At 45.4% G+C, this 18,678-nt stretch overlaps 2 protein-coding genes across 2 annotated transcripts; both read left to right on the top strand.

Annotated features, from left to right (window-relative positions):
- The first annotated feature begins 1,234 nt into the window (after window positions 1–1,234).
- Window positions 1,235–12,054, top strand: LOC125352500 (cysteine-rich secretory protein 3-like). The gene is made up of 8 exons (XM_048347642.1): window positions 1,235–1,265; window positions 4,366–4,445; window positions 5,430–5,546; window positions 6,495–6,582; window positions 8,565–8,710; window positions 9,223–9,317; window positions 10,263–10,351; window positions 10,943–12,054. The coding sequence occupies exons 2-8, from the start codon at window positions 4,368–4,370 to the stop codon at window positions 11,089–11,091; spliced, it is 762 nt and encodes a 253-aa protein (XP_048203599.1). The 5' UTR covers window positions 1,235–1,265; window positions 4,366–4,367; the 3' UTR covers window positions 11,092–12,054.
- A 1,445-nt stretch (window positions 12,055–13,499) lies between these two features.
- On the top strand, window positions 13,500–14,753 carry Pgk2 (phosphoglycerate kinase 2). Its single transcript, XM_048347636.1, has one exon. It carries the CDS (start codon window positions 13,500–13,502, stop codon window positions 14,751–14,753), a length of 1,254 nt encoding a protein of 417 aa, XP_048203593.1.
- Window positions 14,754–18,678: the final 3,925 nt, after the last annotated feature.

Raw genomic sequence — 18,678 nt, forward strand, 5'->3', positions numbered from 1 at the left:
TTTGCTGGTTCCTTGGAGAGTCTCATGGACATCCCTGGCCAGGCTGGTTTCCAGCCACAGCTCTCCTGCCTCAGCCTCTTGAGTAGCTAGGGTAATGGGCGTGAGTCCCTGATGCCGACCATCTGTTTGTCCTGTTGAGAGCTCTCTGCTTCCCTTGCATGTGGAGTAAAAAAGATGCCATGGTTTGACAAAGACATGGCAGCTAAGTCATTGGTGCTTTGTTGTTGTTGTTGTTGTTGTTGTTAATGGCAAAATTCACGCCAAGTTCTACACTCCCTTATGAAGAACATTTAAGGTGTTTGTCTTATGAATGATTGCATGTAAATGCTAGGTAGCTTGAGCAGGCACTGTATGTTTCTGTCACAGAAATTAATAAAGAGAAGAGTAATGATGACAATAAACAGAAATGACTGCATCCGTTTGGTAAAACGGAAGACATCTAGCAATACCTGGCAGAGCTAGCAAGGGCAGTTACATTTGTTTGCTTAGAAAAACCAAAGTATGGGGATCATTGTGTCTTCGAGGTAAAGAGTCTGATATCATATTTGTGATGGAAACGAAGCCTGGAAATATTAGCGCCTTCTGGAGATGCTCTGACTCATAGGTGAGAATTTAGGATGCCTGTCATTGTTCGCTTCAGCTTCATACACACAGAAAATAACAGCGGATACGAGATAATCAAAACAGTACTAAGGGACTCTGGTGCCTTTTTGCCATTTGCTCTTAAGAGGCACGATGACATTACTTTTACCAGGGCACAAACAGCAAGTTAGTTTTCAATTTCAGAATGTTAAACAAATTAATATTTTAAATCTCTGTTAGAAAACTTTGCATCTGCTAGTGTGTGTGCAAACTATAAGCTCAGATCACTCTTCCGCAAGGAATCCTGAAAACCCAGCTCTTGTAATGAGGATAACTTGGTTAGAAATTTTCAGTGTACTTATTTGGGGAAAAATTACAGGAAAGGATGAGCTCTGAAGAATAAGTGTGCATACACACACAAGTTTCACAGTCATGTATCTTTTATTGTCACATAGAATGCACCAGATAATGTTACAATTTCAGTTCAAATTGGCAATGCCATTGGAGTCAACTGCGGTGACAAATCCTGTTTCTGACCTTGTTGACCAAGATTGACTTGCACAACCAGATTTTGCCAGTACAGGAAATAGGTGCAATATATATGCAGCTCTGAGCTGCTCTGTCCACCTTCCTCCCTCCGTCCAGCAGGTGAGCAGACACTTGATCTGCTCTGAGACACAACGGTAAGCAACTGCTTCTTTGTTTGTTTTAAGATAAGCATTTCATTATGCCTATGCATGAAAAACTTGTCAGTAGAAAACTGATTTGTCTACTAAATTTGATACGATTTTTAAGTCTGTCCTGATTATTTTTATCCGGAGTAATTATTTTAATATAATCTTTGAAATCTAAGAGGGCAAACATTTAATTAATTCTACTATCCCAGAAGCACTTTTACCCAAAATGACATTTATTACAGATAAGAATCCAGTGCGTATCCTATAAAATTAAGAAGAGTGAGGGAAAGGGGGGAGGAGGGTTGGGAACAGATGGGTGAGAATGTTAAAAGGGGTAACATTGATCAAGATATATTCATAAAGTGCTTTCTTAAATAGCAACTCCTTTGTACTAACATTTAAAGATGATAAAAAATTATTTTTAAAAAAGAAGAAAAAAACACAAAATGATATTTATATGAATTTTTTTAATTCTAAAATTAGCATTGTAACAGGCTTTAATATTGGTGGCTCTATAAATAATGATAAGGTTATCTTTAATAGAAAATTGAAAATCTATAATTATATATGGAGTCATTTTTGCTAATACTTACACATGTACATTGCTAGAATAAAAAATGAGAAGCTATTCATTAAAAGTGTTTAAGCTAGTCTAAACAAACTTATAATAAGGAATCTTTGGATAAGTATATTTTAAAACTATATTCATTAAAAATAAAAGTTACCCCATGATATGCTCATGACAAAAAAAAAGGGGGGGGGGGAAATGTCTAATCAAAAAGCAACCTACTCAGGCGGCTAACTTTACCCAGGTAATCTATAAAGGGAATCTATCATGTGTATTTTACATACTGTAGTATCTGTTGTGCATATTTTATGTAGCTATTTCCACCGAGATCTTTATATTCTGGCAAGCAGGAAATGAGTCTCAAGATGATTAGCAGACAAAAAAGAAGTACCTCGTATCAAAATAAAAGGAGCTCTCCGGCTGGAGAGGAGACCTTACTTTCAGAAAGCACTCATTGTAAATGCCGTCCGGGAGCGCAGTATCGCTGGCTGGTGAATAGCAGCACCCCCAGCGTCTGTTGGGGTGACTCAGCCTCTGGAGGCAGATCAAAAGGGGTGAAACTGGCAGGTTTCCAGGCCAGGAGCCGCTCTAGAAAGCAGCTGGGGCTCCCGGAGAAGGCCTCAGAAAACAGTGTTAGAATCTTCTAGTAGCGTGAGTCAGGTACAGCGAAGAATTCCAACAACCCTGTTGAAGATGCTAACCATAACAGCCATCGTGCTGAAAAGGCATGAATAGAGCAAAGCGATGCAAACAGTGCTGGGGTATTCTATTTCAAGTTCAAGATGCCAGGTACTTTCAAATGCTGCCCATAGGTAAGGAATGTGTCCAAACCTATGAAAAATAGACTCCATGTTGGTGCTGGCGATTACAATGACCCCTCTGTCCATCTATTCCTGTAGAGAATTCCTATGCCCTGCTCTCAGGATGCAGAGCTCTGGAGACACACAGACGGAGCTTATCAACTCATTTGACTACTGAAAAGCAAATGGCACCCCATGACTAAAGCTCTGATCCTAAGCGTGGTTTTTTTTTTTCATTTTTACTGGGGTTACTGTATCTATAAATCAGTTTTTATGAGTTTTAAATGAGGCCTCGGGGGAGTGTCCCAGTGCCTGGCACAGAGCGCATCAACAGATCGACCTTATTATCGTCCGTGCTTAACTTAGGGCAAAGGATGCACTCCTCGAAACAAGACAAAAAAAAAAAAAAAAAACGGTGTGTAACTTATTTTAATCTAGTGATATGCTTGATTCATCTACATGTGTCAGGTGATGGTTTGAAAGGCGCTGGGTTCCTTCCTATCTGTATTTCCAGCCAGCTTTCCCAATATTATGTGACGATCTTCGTTCCTCCGAGTTTTTTAATGCCACCTGGATTAGCTCTGCTGCATTTCCTCCACCTTCTGTCAGTCCGTGTCATTTGTCTGTCCCTACAGTGACATTACATCCATCGAGAGAGAGGCCGTCCATCGTGATAGCGATTATAGGAAGACGTGCCCCCTCCCCCGCCTTTTACAGGGTTGCATGGGGACTGGCAGGAAGGACACTTGGCTATCTATGCACAGGGCCCAGGATCTAATCCCTAATATGGAAAGCAATAATAATAATAACATAATTATAAATAACTTAATAACAATAGTAATATAAAAGTAAGAGATGGCTTAGTTATCCGTGGGCCTGTCTGAATTCTTCCTTGGATTCTAAGTAAGGCTCCCACTCCTTTAATTCGGGTTGGTAATTTCCCTAGGTGAGGGGTCAGAGCCAGGCGCCCACCGCGCAGGCGCTGAGATCCCAGAGGCGGTGCTTTTGACATGGCTGAGTTCACGTGCTGTTAGGATCTTTCTGTAGGCCCCTGATGAAATGGCCTTACCCACCACTTGCTAGGATCTGAGCAGGCCTGCAGTAAAATACACGAGGCAAGATGACGTTACAAAGAAAACCAAAAGGTTTATTTAGCTCTCCATCCTCCCCATTCCGAATGGCCTCGGCTGTGGTGCCGTGAGAGTGTATACATGCACACATATACACAGATACAAATGCACATATGCATGTATACATACATATACATACATACGTACACAGGGCCATATGCATCTAGACACACGTGTGTTAACTCAAGTTTGGTGTAGGCATGAGGGAAGTCCCATGGTGTAACACCCTTGAACAACTGACTCACAGCCTACACAGAAGGAATACCAGGAATCTAGAACCTGAGGTGTCGGGTGGGGTGAGCTCAAGGGGAGAAGATGGGTGGAGAGAGGAAGGTGGGAGGGTACAGTCACAGCATGCAGTAGGAATAAGTGGACGGGACTAGGAAGACTGAAGGAGGGGTGGGGTGGGGGGAGGTTGGGGAGAAGGATGACAGGGGGCCACATGGACCAAGATACCTTGTCCTCATCAACTGACATGAACTGAAACCCCATTGTGCCATGACTCAGAGATAGCATTTTTAAGAGGCGACAGTTTAAAGCCCACAGGGCTGCCCGCTGCCTGTTGTAATGGAGGACTCTGCCTCCTTTCTTCTGCTCTTTCCTCCCAGCGATGGGGCCGCTCCTAGTGCTGCTGTTCCTGGTGCCCGCGCTGTGTCCGTTCTCCCCTGCGGAGGGGCGTCAGGTTCGTGTGCTGGGGTGACATGTCCGTGGCTGCCACGCGGGCAGCCCTGGGGGACAGCAGGCCACCGCATCCCTGGACCTGCGTCCTCCTTTCCAGGCGCAGCAATGCCTCACGGCTACTATGCTCATTCCATCAGTATAGTGAGCCAGTGGGCACTGCCGGGGGGCGCTTCTGACCACCAACCATTTCCCCACTCGTGGGGATCCATCCACTCATTTCCCAGGATTGCTGAGCAAGGAGCCGATGCGATGGGTATCCTTTCCCACAGATGCCTCTCTCTCACACACACACTGGAGGGCTTGTGTCTCTGGGTTAGTTCCCTATCTTGGGATGCCTGGGTCGAGAGGATGTGTCTGATTGAACAGATGGCACTTCCCGGGGTGGGCGAAGCTGCCCTACTGTGCCTGCGCCAGCCAACCGCAAGCCTGCTCCTTCCCTCTCTTCCCGCAGCAGCGTGGCTGCTCGGAGCGAGCCTCCCAGCCTGGGGGGACACCCAGGGCCTGTGCCTGGCTCGTGGCTGCCCCGGCTGGCCGTGGGGGAGGAACTCCTTCCCAGCCTTGGCTCATCTCGCTAGGAAGAAATTTGCAAGCGCTCTTTCCATCCAGCACATGCTAGCTCACACCATTTAAAATCCACTTTCTTGTTGTTGTTGTTCAGGACTTCCTGTTGTTTGATGCTTTATGAACAGAATCATTTCCCATACAAAGGTGGGACATTTCCATGCGAGCCATCGACATGGGCTTGTGCTCCATCAATTTGTTTTTGCCAGTGTGCTAATCCTTAAATGGAGGGTCCTGAAATGCATAAAATAATGTGATAGTTCTGGCTCAGATTCATGGATAATGTTCAACAGATAATATTGGCTGGATTTATACTTTAAAAACAAATGAGCTGTGGTGCGCTTGAGCCAGGTTATGGCCCATTCTCCATGAATTTCAGACCCCCCACACACACACACAAAAAAAATAAGAGAATGTTGTCTCCCTTTAGAATAAAGCGGTGGCATCTGTGTCCACCACCCTGAGAGCTATCCAGAAGGAGATTGTGAATAAGCACAATGAGCTGAGGAGAGATGTGGAGCCCAGCGCCAGCAACATGCTGAAGATGGTAAGGAGGCGTGGGGTGTCCACCAGAGGGCAGCCGGGGGCAGCGGGGGCCACTCCAACGCCCGCTCACCAATTCTGTGTGCTGTGGTCAGGAATGGACTTCTTGACTTCCCCTAGGAATTGCTAAATAACTCGCAAGGGAGTCTGTGGTCATTCCATTGGGGGAATAGAAATGAAACCACACACTTTGGCATCCAATGAAAGACAACTGTGTTTTCTGCTCACTGTTCTCTCTCTCTCTGCCTCTCTCTCTCTCTGCCCCTCTGTTTTTCTCTCTCTCCTCTCTCTATCTCTCTCTGTCAGTCTGTCTGTCTGTCTCTCTGTCTGTCTTTGGCTAACTGGCTGTCTATGACTCTGTCTCTGTCTCTTTCTCTCTGTCTCTGTCTCTCTCACTCTCTCTCTCAACCTCAGATCAATAGTAATACAAGCAACAATCCACTTTTCTGCTCTCTGCATATCACGAAAGCCCATGTTTCCCAAAATGTCTTCTGTGAGACAAAGAAAAAAGAAAAGGATCTGGGAACTAAGAAGGCAGAGTCTTAATGTTGGAGTAATTAAAAAACACCTCCATACTTCTACATGTTTAATAATAGTTAGAACAAAACAAGTACTTAGTATCTTTACTTAGACGTACTTAGTCAATTAAACAATTGATTGTTTTGGAATTGTCAGTGACCTGGTCTAGTACATCTACTATCAGCATTTCTCCAGAGCATAAAAACATATTTTAAAGGATAAATATTAGCACATATGCATATATATATTATGCCAGGTATCATAGACATTGTTATATGACATGTGATACATAGGTATGATGTATGAGTGGTGAAAACTCAGAAGACACCCACACAGGAATTGTATAACCCCTTACTCTGACTGTGGAGGTTCCATTTATTTGAGTTTGGCATCGTGGTTAAGCGACCCATCTTCATTTCTTTCCATTTTTCAGAGCTGGAGTGCCAAGGCCGCCGCAAATGCCCAAAGGTGGGCAGAGCAGTGCAATTACAAACACAGTGACTCCAAATTCAGAGCCACCAGTATGTACATTAATAAGCATTGACCGCAGTAAGGGGCAACGCTGGAAGGTGTAAGAATCTTGACAAGGGGACCCTGGCTCCTCCCACTGATCTTTCCAAGCAAAGCCTCTTTGGTGCGTGAGAGTCACGCGGGCTCCGTGAGAGTCACGTGGGCTCCACCTTGTGCCTCTGGAGTGGTTTGTATTTTATAGACAGGGCCTCTCAGTTCATCATGTCTCTCATCTATCTCTCATCCGGCTAGGAGCAGAGTAGACCGTGCTTCATGGCTTCCTCTGCTTTTCAACAGGGAGGACAAACTGTCAGGAAAATCACAGACTAGAAATTAGGGACAGATACAAATATCTGCTCACAACAGTGCCTCTGTGGCTGCTCGTGTGCTTTATTAGGGGTGTAGAAATGACCTTGTAGTTTCTGTTCCTGAATTTCAAATTTAAAAAAAAAAATGGTTGAATGATAGCATCTACGTTTCCTACCTTCTTGATGATCATGTTTAAAGGAAGCTGCACTGTGGAGTAGAGACCGGCCTCAAAGTCTCTGTGAAGCCCAGGCTTCGTCCACCTCCTCATATCGCAATCGCAGCTCCTCGAGTGTCAGATTACAGGGGTGTGTGGACCACACTCCCTTCCTCCGTTGTTGGATGACAGCAAGTCTTGTTTGTTCTTGGTGCCTACAATGCATATTATAGTTGGGTAAAAAATAACGTAGGAGACATGATCTTGACATTTCAGAAACATACAAAGAATGGCAAAAGAATATGACGTGAGGCAAAATACTATGATCAAAAATGACACCAAGTCAGGACCCGTTGGCAACTAATTAATCACGTTTTTTGAAGATAGGACTTACTTTTGATGAGTATGATTATAATGAAATTATGAAGAGGAGTTACTATAGTTAAAGTTTTAAAGCATTTTTTGGTAAAAAAAAAATCACAGGTTTCTGTAAAAAGTTTAGCTTCTTTCCATTTTGAAGTTATTTAAGAGTATTTTACACCCTGTTTAGATGACACATTACCATTACATTTCACCATCCAAATGTAAATGTTATTTATAGGTATTGAAAATATTTAAATACTTTGGACTGGGAAACATTATTTTCCTAAGTCTCTGGCCTGGAATATTCTGATTGGTTAATTTTCATAAACTGAAAATATTATGTCTATCTAGGGTTACTTGCTCCATACTTGGGCTTTTAATGACAAACTATGACTTTTTCAAAGTCTACACAAAATAATAATCTTAAATATTTATTCATTTTTTTGTCTATGAGAATCACATTTGAGTCAGAGTTATGGCTCAATGGTTGAACCAGCCCAGAAAGGTCAAAGCCCTGAATTTCAAAACCCTGGTAGTGAAGGAAGTAAAAATGAAAAAGGAAAGAGAGGGAGATGAAAGGAAGGCTGGAGGAAGGGAAAGGGGAAAGGAAGGGGACAGAAGAGAGAGAAGGGGAGAAGGAGGGAGGGAGAGAGAGGGAAAGAAGAAGGAACAGAGGCAGGGAGATGGGGAGGGAAGAAAGTAGGGAAGGAGGGAGGGAGGGAGGGATGGAGGGAGGGAGGGAGGGAGGGAGGGAGGGAGGGAAGGGGAGGGAGTAAGTTAGTTTCTGGAGAGTCCCGGTGAGAATGAGAGAGAAAATACACCAGTTGGTCTCTAACTCCTTTAAGTTTACAACACAAAGATGAGCACTCAGGAAACTGGACTTAGGAAGAACGCACTGAGTGAGAGACTGCGTTCGGGGAGAGTGGATAGCAACGGCAGACGACTTCTCAGTCTGTGCAAATGTTTGCAGGGCTGCGTCCGGCCTGCGTGTGTCCATATATGTGACCACTGTTCAACTGAGGGTTCCTAAAATCTGCGGCTTCATCTTTCTGTTTTTAAGAACCAATAGTACGCATGGTACTGTGTTTGCAGAGAAGCAGCTCTGTTGTGCGTGGGGGCTAGGGGTGGGGCAGGGGTTTCCTGTTATATCTCTTCATCCATTCTTAGATCTAAGCTGTGGTGAGAATCTCTTCATGTCAACTCACCTCACCACATGGTCCCACGCAATCCAGAGCTGGTACGATGAGTACCTTGACTTGATCTTTGGCCAAGGGCCAACGAATCCTGGCGCCGTCGTGGGGCACTATACTCAGGTAGGAAGAACATGGAACAGCCTCTATCCTAGCTGCTCTCCAAGAGAGCTCCAAACTTTCACACATGCAGTGTTTGCATCTGACTTATTGTTTTCTCTTCGAAAACCAATCTCACTACATAACCCAGGGTGCTCCCACGTGCTCAGTCCTCCTGCCCCGGCCCTCTTCATGAAGGAATTATGGGAGTGCAGTGTCATCCTCCTCCTGGGAGTGGGGGAGATCTTAAGTGGTTCTAGAATAGTCTTCACATTAATTGGCTATTTAGGCTGTCTTTTGAGTCCTCTGAAGGATACTGGCAAAGAAGCACACTGTACTTGTCTAATAGCCTCAATGAACACAGGAATGAATATATATGGGGTTGTGAGATCTCTAACGTCTTAGTGGTTTTATTTAATAATCTAACTTCATCCTGTGAATGTCAGCGACGGCATTCTTGATGTTGAAATTCCTCCTTTGTTCTATTGGCCTCCCTCCTTCTTTGACACGCTCTTGTCTTGGCATATGGTCTGCAGGTGGTCTGGTACGCATCTTACCTTGTTGGGTGTGGAGTTGCCTACTGCCCTCAACAATATTTAAAAGTCTACATGGTTTGCCACTACTGTCCTGCGTGAGTATACACATAAGTATTTGCTTTCAAGAATGCCGAATGTAATTTAATATTATTAAGTGATCATATAACAACAAACAGGCTCAGAGGATATTTTAGGAAAGCGGGGAGGAATAAATGGTCTTCTTTAGTTGAGACAGAGTGAACCAAAATTTCCCAAAGACCAGCTCTTCCTTCCTAAGCATTACATACTTCTGGAACTTTTTCCTCATACTTAACAAGGAAGTGTTTTCCCATCTCCACAGTCACTCCCTAGATCCAGGGTTACCCTATGAGGACATACAGTGTGTATTGTCAGGTCTTCATAGGTTCAGACCCCAAAAAGATAAATGTTAGGCCATGGGTGAAATTGGGGTAAGCAAATAGAAACTGAATAGAATAGTGATTCTAGCCACTTCCTCTCAAAGTATCCTACTCCTGATTATAAAAGGTGATTAGCTGGTACCTTTAAGAAATGATTGACTCTTCGACTTCAAAGGCGTTTAAAGGAATACTAAAATATTTCAAACAGTCATGGAAAGATAACATCTTAAGTTTTTGTTTCTTAAGATATACCACAAAAATCTCTTAGAGATTACCCATGAAGATCTCAATTGATAGCCAGAAATTTACCCATTCCTCAAGCAATATGTCTGAGTTCTCAAAAAAAAAAATTCTAACGATATAACTAATATATGTTTACAGCCTTCACATTACTTTTTGTCTCATTTTGACACATGAGGATTTTCCCAGTGGAGACAAAAACCTAGTTATCCTATTGCAATTGCTCACATTTCAAGAGAATAACCCAGGAAATGAGTGAATGGGTGAATTCCTTCTTACTTGGTTATTTGAAATAATTATGATATTTAACCGATAGCTATCTATATTTGGTGGTACTAAACTTTTGGGGTAAATCAGACAAGTTATTTTCAAGAAACTGACATCCTGCTTTTCTGATTTCAGTGGTAATTTTCGTCCAAGACTATACTCCCCTTACAAAGCAGGAGAACCATGCAGCCTTTGTCCAGATGACTGCGACAATGGGCTCTGCAGTAAGTCTGGCACAATCAGCTCCCTGGTATAAAAAATGACATTTCTTTTTAGCAACTAGTGAAAATAGATAGGTATGAAAAAGAAGAAAGTACAGTAAATGTTTTATTAACTGTTTATTCAGTACTGATTTTTTTTAAAAAAAATTAGAGAACTTGTTGGATGCCACTGGCTCACACCTGTATTCCTGGCCACTGGAAAGCTGGGATCTGAGGATCAAGGTTAGAAGGCAACCCAGACTAGAAAGTCCACGAGACTCTTATCGCCAATGAACCACCAAAGAGCCAGAAATGAAGCTGTGGCTCAAGTGGAAGAGCACTAGTCTTGAGCAAAAGATGATCAGGGACAGCACCCAGACACTGAGGTCAAACCCCAGGACTGGCATATATGCACACACGCACACATACACACACACACACACACACACACACACACACACACACACACGAAAACACAGGACAGGAAACAGTAATCTTGATATAATGATATTAGCCTTCATTCTGAGTCTCCTTCCCCTTGCTGACATTGAGTTTATGTCCCTGCTAAGCAAGAAGGTCATCCTGAAGTGACAAATTTATTTGTTTGTATTTCAGCCAACAGTTGTGCTTATGAAGACAATTATGCTAATTGTAAAGACTTGAAAAAATCAGTAACTTGTAAACACCCAATGGTCAAAAATAATTGTGGTGCCTCCTGCAATTGTTCCAACAAAATTTACAATGGACCCATTACAGACGACTAGAGGTCTGCAGACGATCACCATCTACTTAGACTTCACATATACAACCCGGAAAGCTGTAGGCGTGTTTCCTACAAATCTGACTCAAAACTGTGAAGTCTTTCCTTTTCTTCTATATTTCCTCCTTGTTTTTATAGAAATCATTTTCCTACAAAGAATTGAAGACTATGGAGATCCCTATGTGTCTTCTGGGATTTTGCTGCATAAAGTTTATGATATGAATTGAATCAAACAGAGGCTTCTATGCGTTGTATTTTGCTATGATTATGGTCACAGATACTATAAATTGAAATGCAGAATTACTTCCCCAGTAAAAATGGGACTAAAACCACAGAATATATTAGACCATTGCCATTAATCCTAAACTACAGTCACCAGTTCTAACTCCACCCAGTTAAATATCTGCAAAGAAATATTTACATTCATTCCCTTTAGGAATTCTTTCCCAATTCATTCCCCTATTCATACCCCTGGACTTCATCCTTACTATTAAGTTGAAACTTATGACCAATATAATAACTTATGACCCCTGATTTCTCATGCCAAGGACAATGAAGATATTTGATTCTTTACCTGCACAAACTGCCAAATAGACAAAGATCATTTCTTTGTTCATAACATACCTTCTCTTAAATGCATCTTCTTTAAGACAATAATATATGTGTATATGTGTGTGCTCTCTCCTCAAGAGATTAGAAGTCAGTGTGCATTCTTGGCATCTATACTGAAGTTAGAGGCTCACTTTCAAAGACTAAATAATGCAAAGGGAAAAATAGTACTAACAACAACTCTGAAAAACGCTATCATAACCAACTGATGTAAATGCCATTCCTTTCTGTTCAATTTGAATCTGTTTGTTCTCTTGGAAAACAATCGACTGAAATGTATTTCATAAAGCATAACTTTCTTTTCCAGTGTGACTACCTAAACAATGGCTCCTAGGGATAAATAAAATTTAATCTCAGCAACACATCAACCATCTCTCAGCAGTGTTTGGAAATGACAGTCATTCTCTTATAGCCATACAACATTATAATGTCCTATAAAATACATTGTCACAACATTTAAGGTCTTGATCCCCATAGGGAAGTTATTCCCATTTAGTGCTTAGTTCAAGTAATAATCTATATCTGAGGTCAGTGGGAATGGACTACACAACCATCCTAGACAACTTACTTATTTATGACATGAGGAAGTTTTGCATTTGATCATATTTTTAGTTTCTAAAATAATAGGTTAGTGACCAAAACACAAAGATAGAAAAATGTTAACTTATGCAACAGAACTACATCATATGATGGTACCTAAAATATATTTCAGCCCAAACTCTCATCCTGCATATTTAATGCATTTGATTTATGGAAAGGGAAGACACTTTATAAGCCAATTAGCCACATGAATATTATTTTTGGAAATTTTCTTATTTTCACTTCCACTAGAAATGTTCATCCTCAAGGAAATCATGCCCCCCCCATTCAGCTCAGTTTCTAGGAAGCGCATACAGTGGAAGGAGTAAAGAAAAAAAAATGATTTGTCTCATGATAATATCACCAGCTAAAGGTCAACCTCAATTTCTGTAGCTTAGAATTTCCTTGGTGTGGTCTTAGGGGATTCCTCTGTAGAAATGACTGATCGTATTACCTATGACGGTTGTCTGAGAGTGGAATAAACTTTTAGATAGGCAGACAGACAGAAAGACAGACAGGTAGTGTGTGTAATAAAAATAGGACAGCACTCTACCCCCACCCCAGAGAGACAAGACCTAACATCAAGCTGGGCCTCCAACAGAAATCTAAAGCCAGGGCGCAGCAGCAGCCTTCTCTGTCACATGGAGTCCACAGGCCATGGTGGGCGCAGTATTTCACCTGTCCCCTCGGTCTGGCGGGGCAGGCAGGTTTGCACACAGATCCCATCTGAGGCGCAGGGGTGGGGAGCGTGGGGTTTCCGGGGCTCGCACGTATAACCTGTGAGGCTGCTTTTGTATTTAAGGGGGGGGGGGACGAGAATCCCGCGGAGAGGTTCAGGCTTGAGGCCCACCTTCACCTCGAAGGGAGCGTCCTCCCTCTCCCCCTCGCTCCCTCTCCCTCCTTCCCCGCTCTCCGGATCACTTCCTGGCGGTTTGAACCGGTTGCCAATCACCGCGCAGCAAGTCCGGAGTGACGGGGCCGCGGACCAATCAGAGCGCGCGGTTTCCTCCCGCCCCACCCCACCCCCCCACTCCGGGGTCACAATGGCTGCCACGTGGGCGGGCCTAACAGCGGAAGGGGCGGGGCCAGCGCTCAGGCGTTAGCCATTTCTCTCCACTCCCCGCTGCCCTCCTCCTCCCCCTCCTCCTCCTCCCCCTCCTCCTCCTCCCGAAGCACCCCCGAGGCCCCTGCGCCCTCCCTCCCTCCCTCCCTCCCGCGGCCGGCATGTCGCTGTCGCAGAAGCTGACGCTGGACCAGCTGGACGTGAAGGGGAAGCGGGTGCTGATGCGGGTGGACTTCAACGTGCCCATGAAGAACGGCCAGATCACCAACGCGCAGCGCATCCGCGCCGCGCTGCCCAGCATCCAGCACTGCCTGGATAAGGGCGCCCAGGCCGTGGTGCTCATGAGCCACCTGGGCCGCCCCGACGGCCTGCCCATGCCGGACAAGTACTCGCTGCAGCCCGTGGCGGCCGAGCTCAAGGCCCTGCTGGGCCGGGACGTGGTGTTCCTCCGCGACTGCGTCGGGGCCGAGGTGGAGCAGGCGTGCGCCAGCCCCGCGCCGGGCACGGTGCTCCTGCTGGAGAACCTGCGCTTCCACGTGGAGGAGGAGGGCAAGGGCCAGGACGCGGGCGGCGGCAAGGTCAAGGCCGACCCGGAGCGGGTCAAGGCCTTCCGCGCCTCGCTCTCCAAGCTGGGCGACGTGTACGTGAACGACGCGTTCGGCACGGCGCACCGGGCGCACAGCTCCATGGTGGGCGTGGAGCTGCCCCAGCGCGCCGCCGGCTTCCTCATGAAGAAGGAGCTCGAGTACTTCGCCAAGGCGCTCGAGAAGCCCGAGCGGCCCTTCCTGGCCATCCTGGGCGGGGCCAAGGTGGCCGACAAGATCCAGCTCATCCAGAACATGCTGGACAAGGTCAACCACATGATCGTGGGCGGCGGCATGGCCTACACCTTCCTGAAGGTGCTGCGGAACATGGAGATCGGCGCCTCCCTGTTCGACGAGGAGGGCGCCAAGATCGTGAAGGACATCATGGCCAAGGCGGACAAGAACGGGGTGACGATCACCTTCCCCGTGGACTTCGTCACGGGCGACAAGTTCGAAGAGGGCGCCAAGGTGGGCCAGGCCACGGTGGAATCGGGCATCCCCGCCGGCTGGATGGGCCTGGACTGCGGCCCCGAGAGCATCAAGAAGAACGCCGAAGTGGTGGCCCAGGCCAAGATGATCCTGTGGAACGGACCCGTGGGGGTGTTCGAGTGGGACGCCTTCGCCAAGGGCACCAAGGCGCTCATGGATGAGATCGTGAAGGCCACGTCCCGGGGCTGCGTCACCATCATCGGCGGTGGGGACACGGCCACGTGCTGCGCCAAGTGGAACACGGAAGATAAAGTCAGCCACGTGAGCACCGGAGGCGGGGCCAGCCTGGAGCTCCTGGAAGGGAAGGTCCTCCCCGGCGTGGACGCCCTGAACCGTGTGTAATCAATCGTGGGCACGCCTCCCCCTTCTCCTCACGCGCAGCCCTTAGACTCAGTACCTTCCTTTTCAGCCCTCTATCCATGTCAGCAGCGGGCCTGGCGGACACCCTCACGCCCTTACAGAAATTCAAGTTGCGCTTGCCGTGTCACAGGTTTGCCTACCATCCTGGAGGTCTCATTTGAACTTCACCATCGTGCTTCATAGGGAGGAGCCATTCCTAATGCCCATTAAAGTAGTCGTTTGAATAAGTGGAATCGGTGGTTGTATTTTTATATGTGTTGGTTCCCTTTCTGAAAACAGGGAAAAAATGCGTAAGTTATTGGCCAAAAAAAAAAAAACGGGTATAGTTTCACCAACTTCAATAGAAAGCCCACTGTGGTTTCAGCACAGTCAAGGTAAGGTCCTTCAGAGTGGAATATTTTTTTAACAAGACAAATAGTCTAAGAAAATATCACCTGTCATTTCCAAGTCCTTATATAACAAGTCTAATGTACCCTTGTTAGGTAATTGATGAGAAAGATAAAAATGAATTTCTTCCCTTGAGAAAAACTAGTCATTTTTTGGTGTGGTTGCCGTTGAATTCTCTCCCTGATTTCTTTGACTCAGTTGGAAGAAGGGGTAGGGTCCTGTTTCTATGCCAGTCACCTGGGAAATTCAGAATATATGTGCATTCCTATCGCCCGCTGGTGACTCCCTAGGCTCCAGTGCCTTCAACCAAACAGGGCAAGAAGACATTCTTGTACAAAGCACCAAATCCTTGTCCCAAGGGATTGTCAGCTTCCCACAGGGAAAAGCTAGGCTGAGTTCTGGTGCTGGATGCTGGTGAGAACGTAAACACTCTCACAGTGCCTGGCTTTGACACACCTGTCTGCAGAATGAGTGTCTGCTTATCATACACACACACACATATATAGAATCACATATACTAATGTACAAAGTATAATAACTTGTCAGTCTGGAAGGATGATGTTGACTGCTTGTTTAGATTTTACATTATCAATAGAACAAAATAGGAAAGTTTTAAGTTAAAAAAGTAGGATCTGTCTGCGTTTATAGATTAAAATGAGGTTTTGTCAATTTAAGGGCACATTATTAAGAAGGAACTGTTAGTCGCCTTGAGAATGAGTCAGCCTCTCCTTAGAAATCACGAGAACCAAGAAAGCAAAAAGTGATGTGAAATACTTTTTCTTTAATATTTAGGGGAAAAAAATGTCGCAGTGGGTCAGAGCAGGGAGTAAGGAAAAGTTGGAACTGGTTATGGGAACTCTGGATCCAGTAGGGTACTGCTCAACCCCTTTTGTTCCAAGAGCCAAATTTCCCTCCTCGTCTTTTTTAGTTGGCATCTGTCAGTTGTACAAGGGGGATTTGTGTGTGATAAGCCCATTTACACGTACAGATTCTCCACCTCACCCACCCACTTCTCCCCTTTCCAACGCCAATCTGGACCAATCTGCGCCCTGGTTCCGTGTCTTTTCCGGTAGCCCCTCTGCTTGCCCTTCCTGTGAGTTATTCCAAGGGGCCTCGCCGCGATCGCACACCTACATCCTCTCCCTCGGAGCTCAGCCACCACAGCGAAGACGGACCTGCCCGCAGGAAATCATCATCTCACCGTGTTTTTAAGAATTGTGTTGTTAAGAGATAAAATCCCCTGGTGCACATGCGTTTAATGCTCAGGAACCAAGTCGGTGCGCACAGCTTTGCACACGCGGAGAACACAGCAGGAATAAGACCCGTCGTCGTGCTTTTGGAGATTGGGAATGGACGGATGGATTCCTCCAATGGGCCGTGCGGGCATCCTGATCTCAAAGGCAGCGTCCTCTTATCCACCCCCACCTCGCCCCCACCCCCCGGCGGGTCCTTGGGACTCCATAGAGATGCCTCCGTGGACAGTGGTTCCTGCGATTTCATCCAGAAGCACGCGTCTGTACCGTGGCCTGGGCAAAAGCGTCTCCCACGCTCAGGTGAGCGAGTGGCCATTCCCCCGGGGGGCAGGGCTGGCCCTCTGGGCACCCGGGGAGCCAACAGCCAACGGTAACGGTGAAGGCACAAGGCGCGCGCGTGACGGTGCCCACGGGGCCGCCGCGGGGGTTATTCCACCTGCCCACCGACCCGGGGGCCAGGGCAGCTCGCCTCTGGCTCAGGCCCCAAGCACCGGCCTCTGCGCTCTGGAGTCGGGGTAACCGCTCACAGCAGGCTGGGAGACCCGTCTGGGTGGTGGGGGTGAAGGCTGGGTTAGAAAGCGGGGTGTGGAGGTTTCCACGGGTTCGGGGACACTGGTAGTTCAACTTTGTTGCTTAGGAGTGCTTGTCTATGTCCAAGATTGTAGTCCAAATGGCAGGTCCAAATGGCAGGCCTAAATACATAAATAGTATCAGAAGGAAAACACTAGAGTACAGGTAGAAAATGCTAACGGTATCCTCCACATCTTCATTTCACGAACTCTGCCGTCCCTTTCCCACAGGATGATGGGAGAGTCCACCATGCTGCCCCTCCGGACCCCCAGGGGAACCATGTCATCTTAAAACACCTGCAAGAGAGGGCACAGCACGTTCCCACCCGTAAGTACCAAGAAAAACATCCCCAACTCTTTCCTTAGGCTTGAATGCAGGGGATGTGTAAAATAGTGTTCCCTGAATACACTGGAGCCATTGCTTTCCTGAACCGCAACAAGACATTTAGGGGTTAGATAACAAAGGTATGGGAGGGGAAAGTGGCAAACAGGCCAAGACCTGTGGTCCACCGAACTATGGAATTGTGGGTAATTCAGTGCAACCAAGTTGAGCGATTAGGGCATGCACAACCCTCCTGTAGGTGCTTTTCAATGAGCCAGTGAGGACCAAGAGAACCATCCCCCATACAAATACAGCATTTTCCCTAGAGTTAGCCAGAGCCTTGAACGTTTGATTGCTGATTAGACTATGCTCTAGAATATAGCTCACTAGTTGAACATTGATGAAAACCCCTGAGTTCAAACACAAGTTCCCCCGCCCCCAAATGAAGGAAAAAACCAATATGGGAACCAAATAAAATATATACCAGATGAAAGACAATGAAACTACAGGCTACTGATATGAAAAATACTATTTCCGAAGAGTATTAAGTGGCAGGTATTTGTGCAGTCAGAAGTACGGCTTAAAATATATGATCTTCTTACCCTCTGTCTCCTCGAATTTCTCCTTCTTACAGAGAAAGCAGATATTCCATCCTGCTCTCAGAACTAACAGTAAGTGGTTATACAGTCTCATGTGAATAGTTTATCATACCAATCATTTTAATGTTACAAAGAGTAAAATGAGATATTCAGTGAGCTTATCTGCAGTTTAACATGGATACATTTTTACTGAGAAAGATAACAATAGTTTTTAAAGTTAAAGTAAATTATAGTGCTGTTGTGCAAAGAATCATTAATTTACACTTAATAATTTTGTATTCATCTTGTAATTACATAATATTACTTCTCATTTGCCTGAATTTATAATGATAATAACTACCTTTAGAGAAACTGAAAAAGTATGGCTCTTTCTATATGTTTTATTTTCCCACATCATTGATTTTTTTCCCCTGCTGTTAATAGATAAGGTTATGTCCTAATGTAGATCTAGTCTTTCCTGAGGTCAGAATAAAGAACAAAGTGAGATCAAGTGATCTCTACTATGCAACAATGACCTTTTCTTCTCCCAGTTGAGTCTATGTCTCTTTCAAAGTGCATCAACTTTGAAGTCACAACTCAGAAAAGCCTAATTTCCAACACCTCTTCAAAACTTGGCAGTAGCCCAGGTGAACAAACCCAAACAATAGAATCCTTGCCTGCAAAATACAAGCAAACTTACTAAGGTATGAGAGTAATATGGCACTTTTTTAAAAAACCAGAATTATGTGAATGTTCATTCCTTTCCCTTTCATTCCTTTCCCACATCATTAGAATCAG

The sequence above is a fragment of the Perognathus longimembris genome, chromosome 6, assembly GCF_023159225.1.
Source record: "Perognathus longimembris pacificus isolate PPM17 chromosome 6, ASM2315922v1, whole genome shotgun sequence".
Lineage (NCBI taxonomy): Eukaryota > Metazoa > Chordata > Mammalia > Rodentia > Heteromyidae > Perognathus > Perognathus longimembris.

Coding starts and splice junctions, on each gene's coding strand:
- LOC125352500 (XM_048347642.1), top strand. CDS start 4,368: ATGGGGCCGCTCCTAGTGCTGCTGTTCCTGGTGCCCGCGCTGTGTCCG. Junction 8,711..9,222: donor TCGTGGGGCACTATACTCAG/GTAGGAAGAACA, acceptor TATGGTCTGCAG/GTGGTCTGGTACGCATCTTA. Junction 10,352..10,942: donor CTGCGACAATGGGCTCTGCA/GTAAGTCTGGCA, acceptor TTTGTATTTCAG/CCAACAGTTGTGCTTATGAA.
- Pgk2 (XM_048347636.1), top strand. CDS start 13,500: ATGTCGCTGTCGCAGAAGCTGACGCTGGACCAGCTGGACGTGAAGGGG.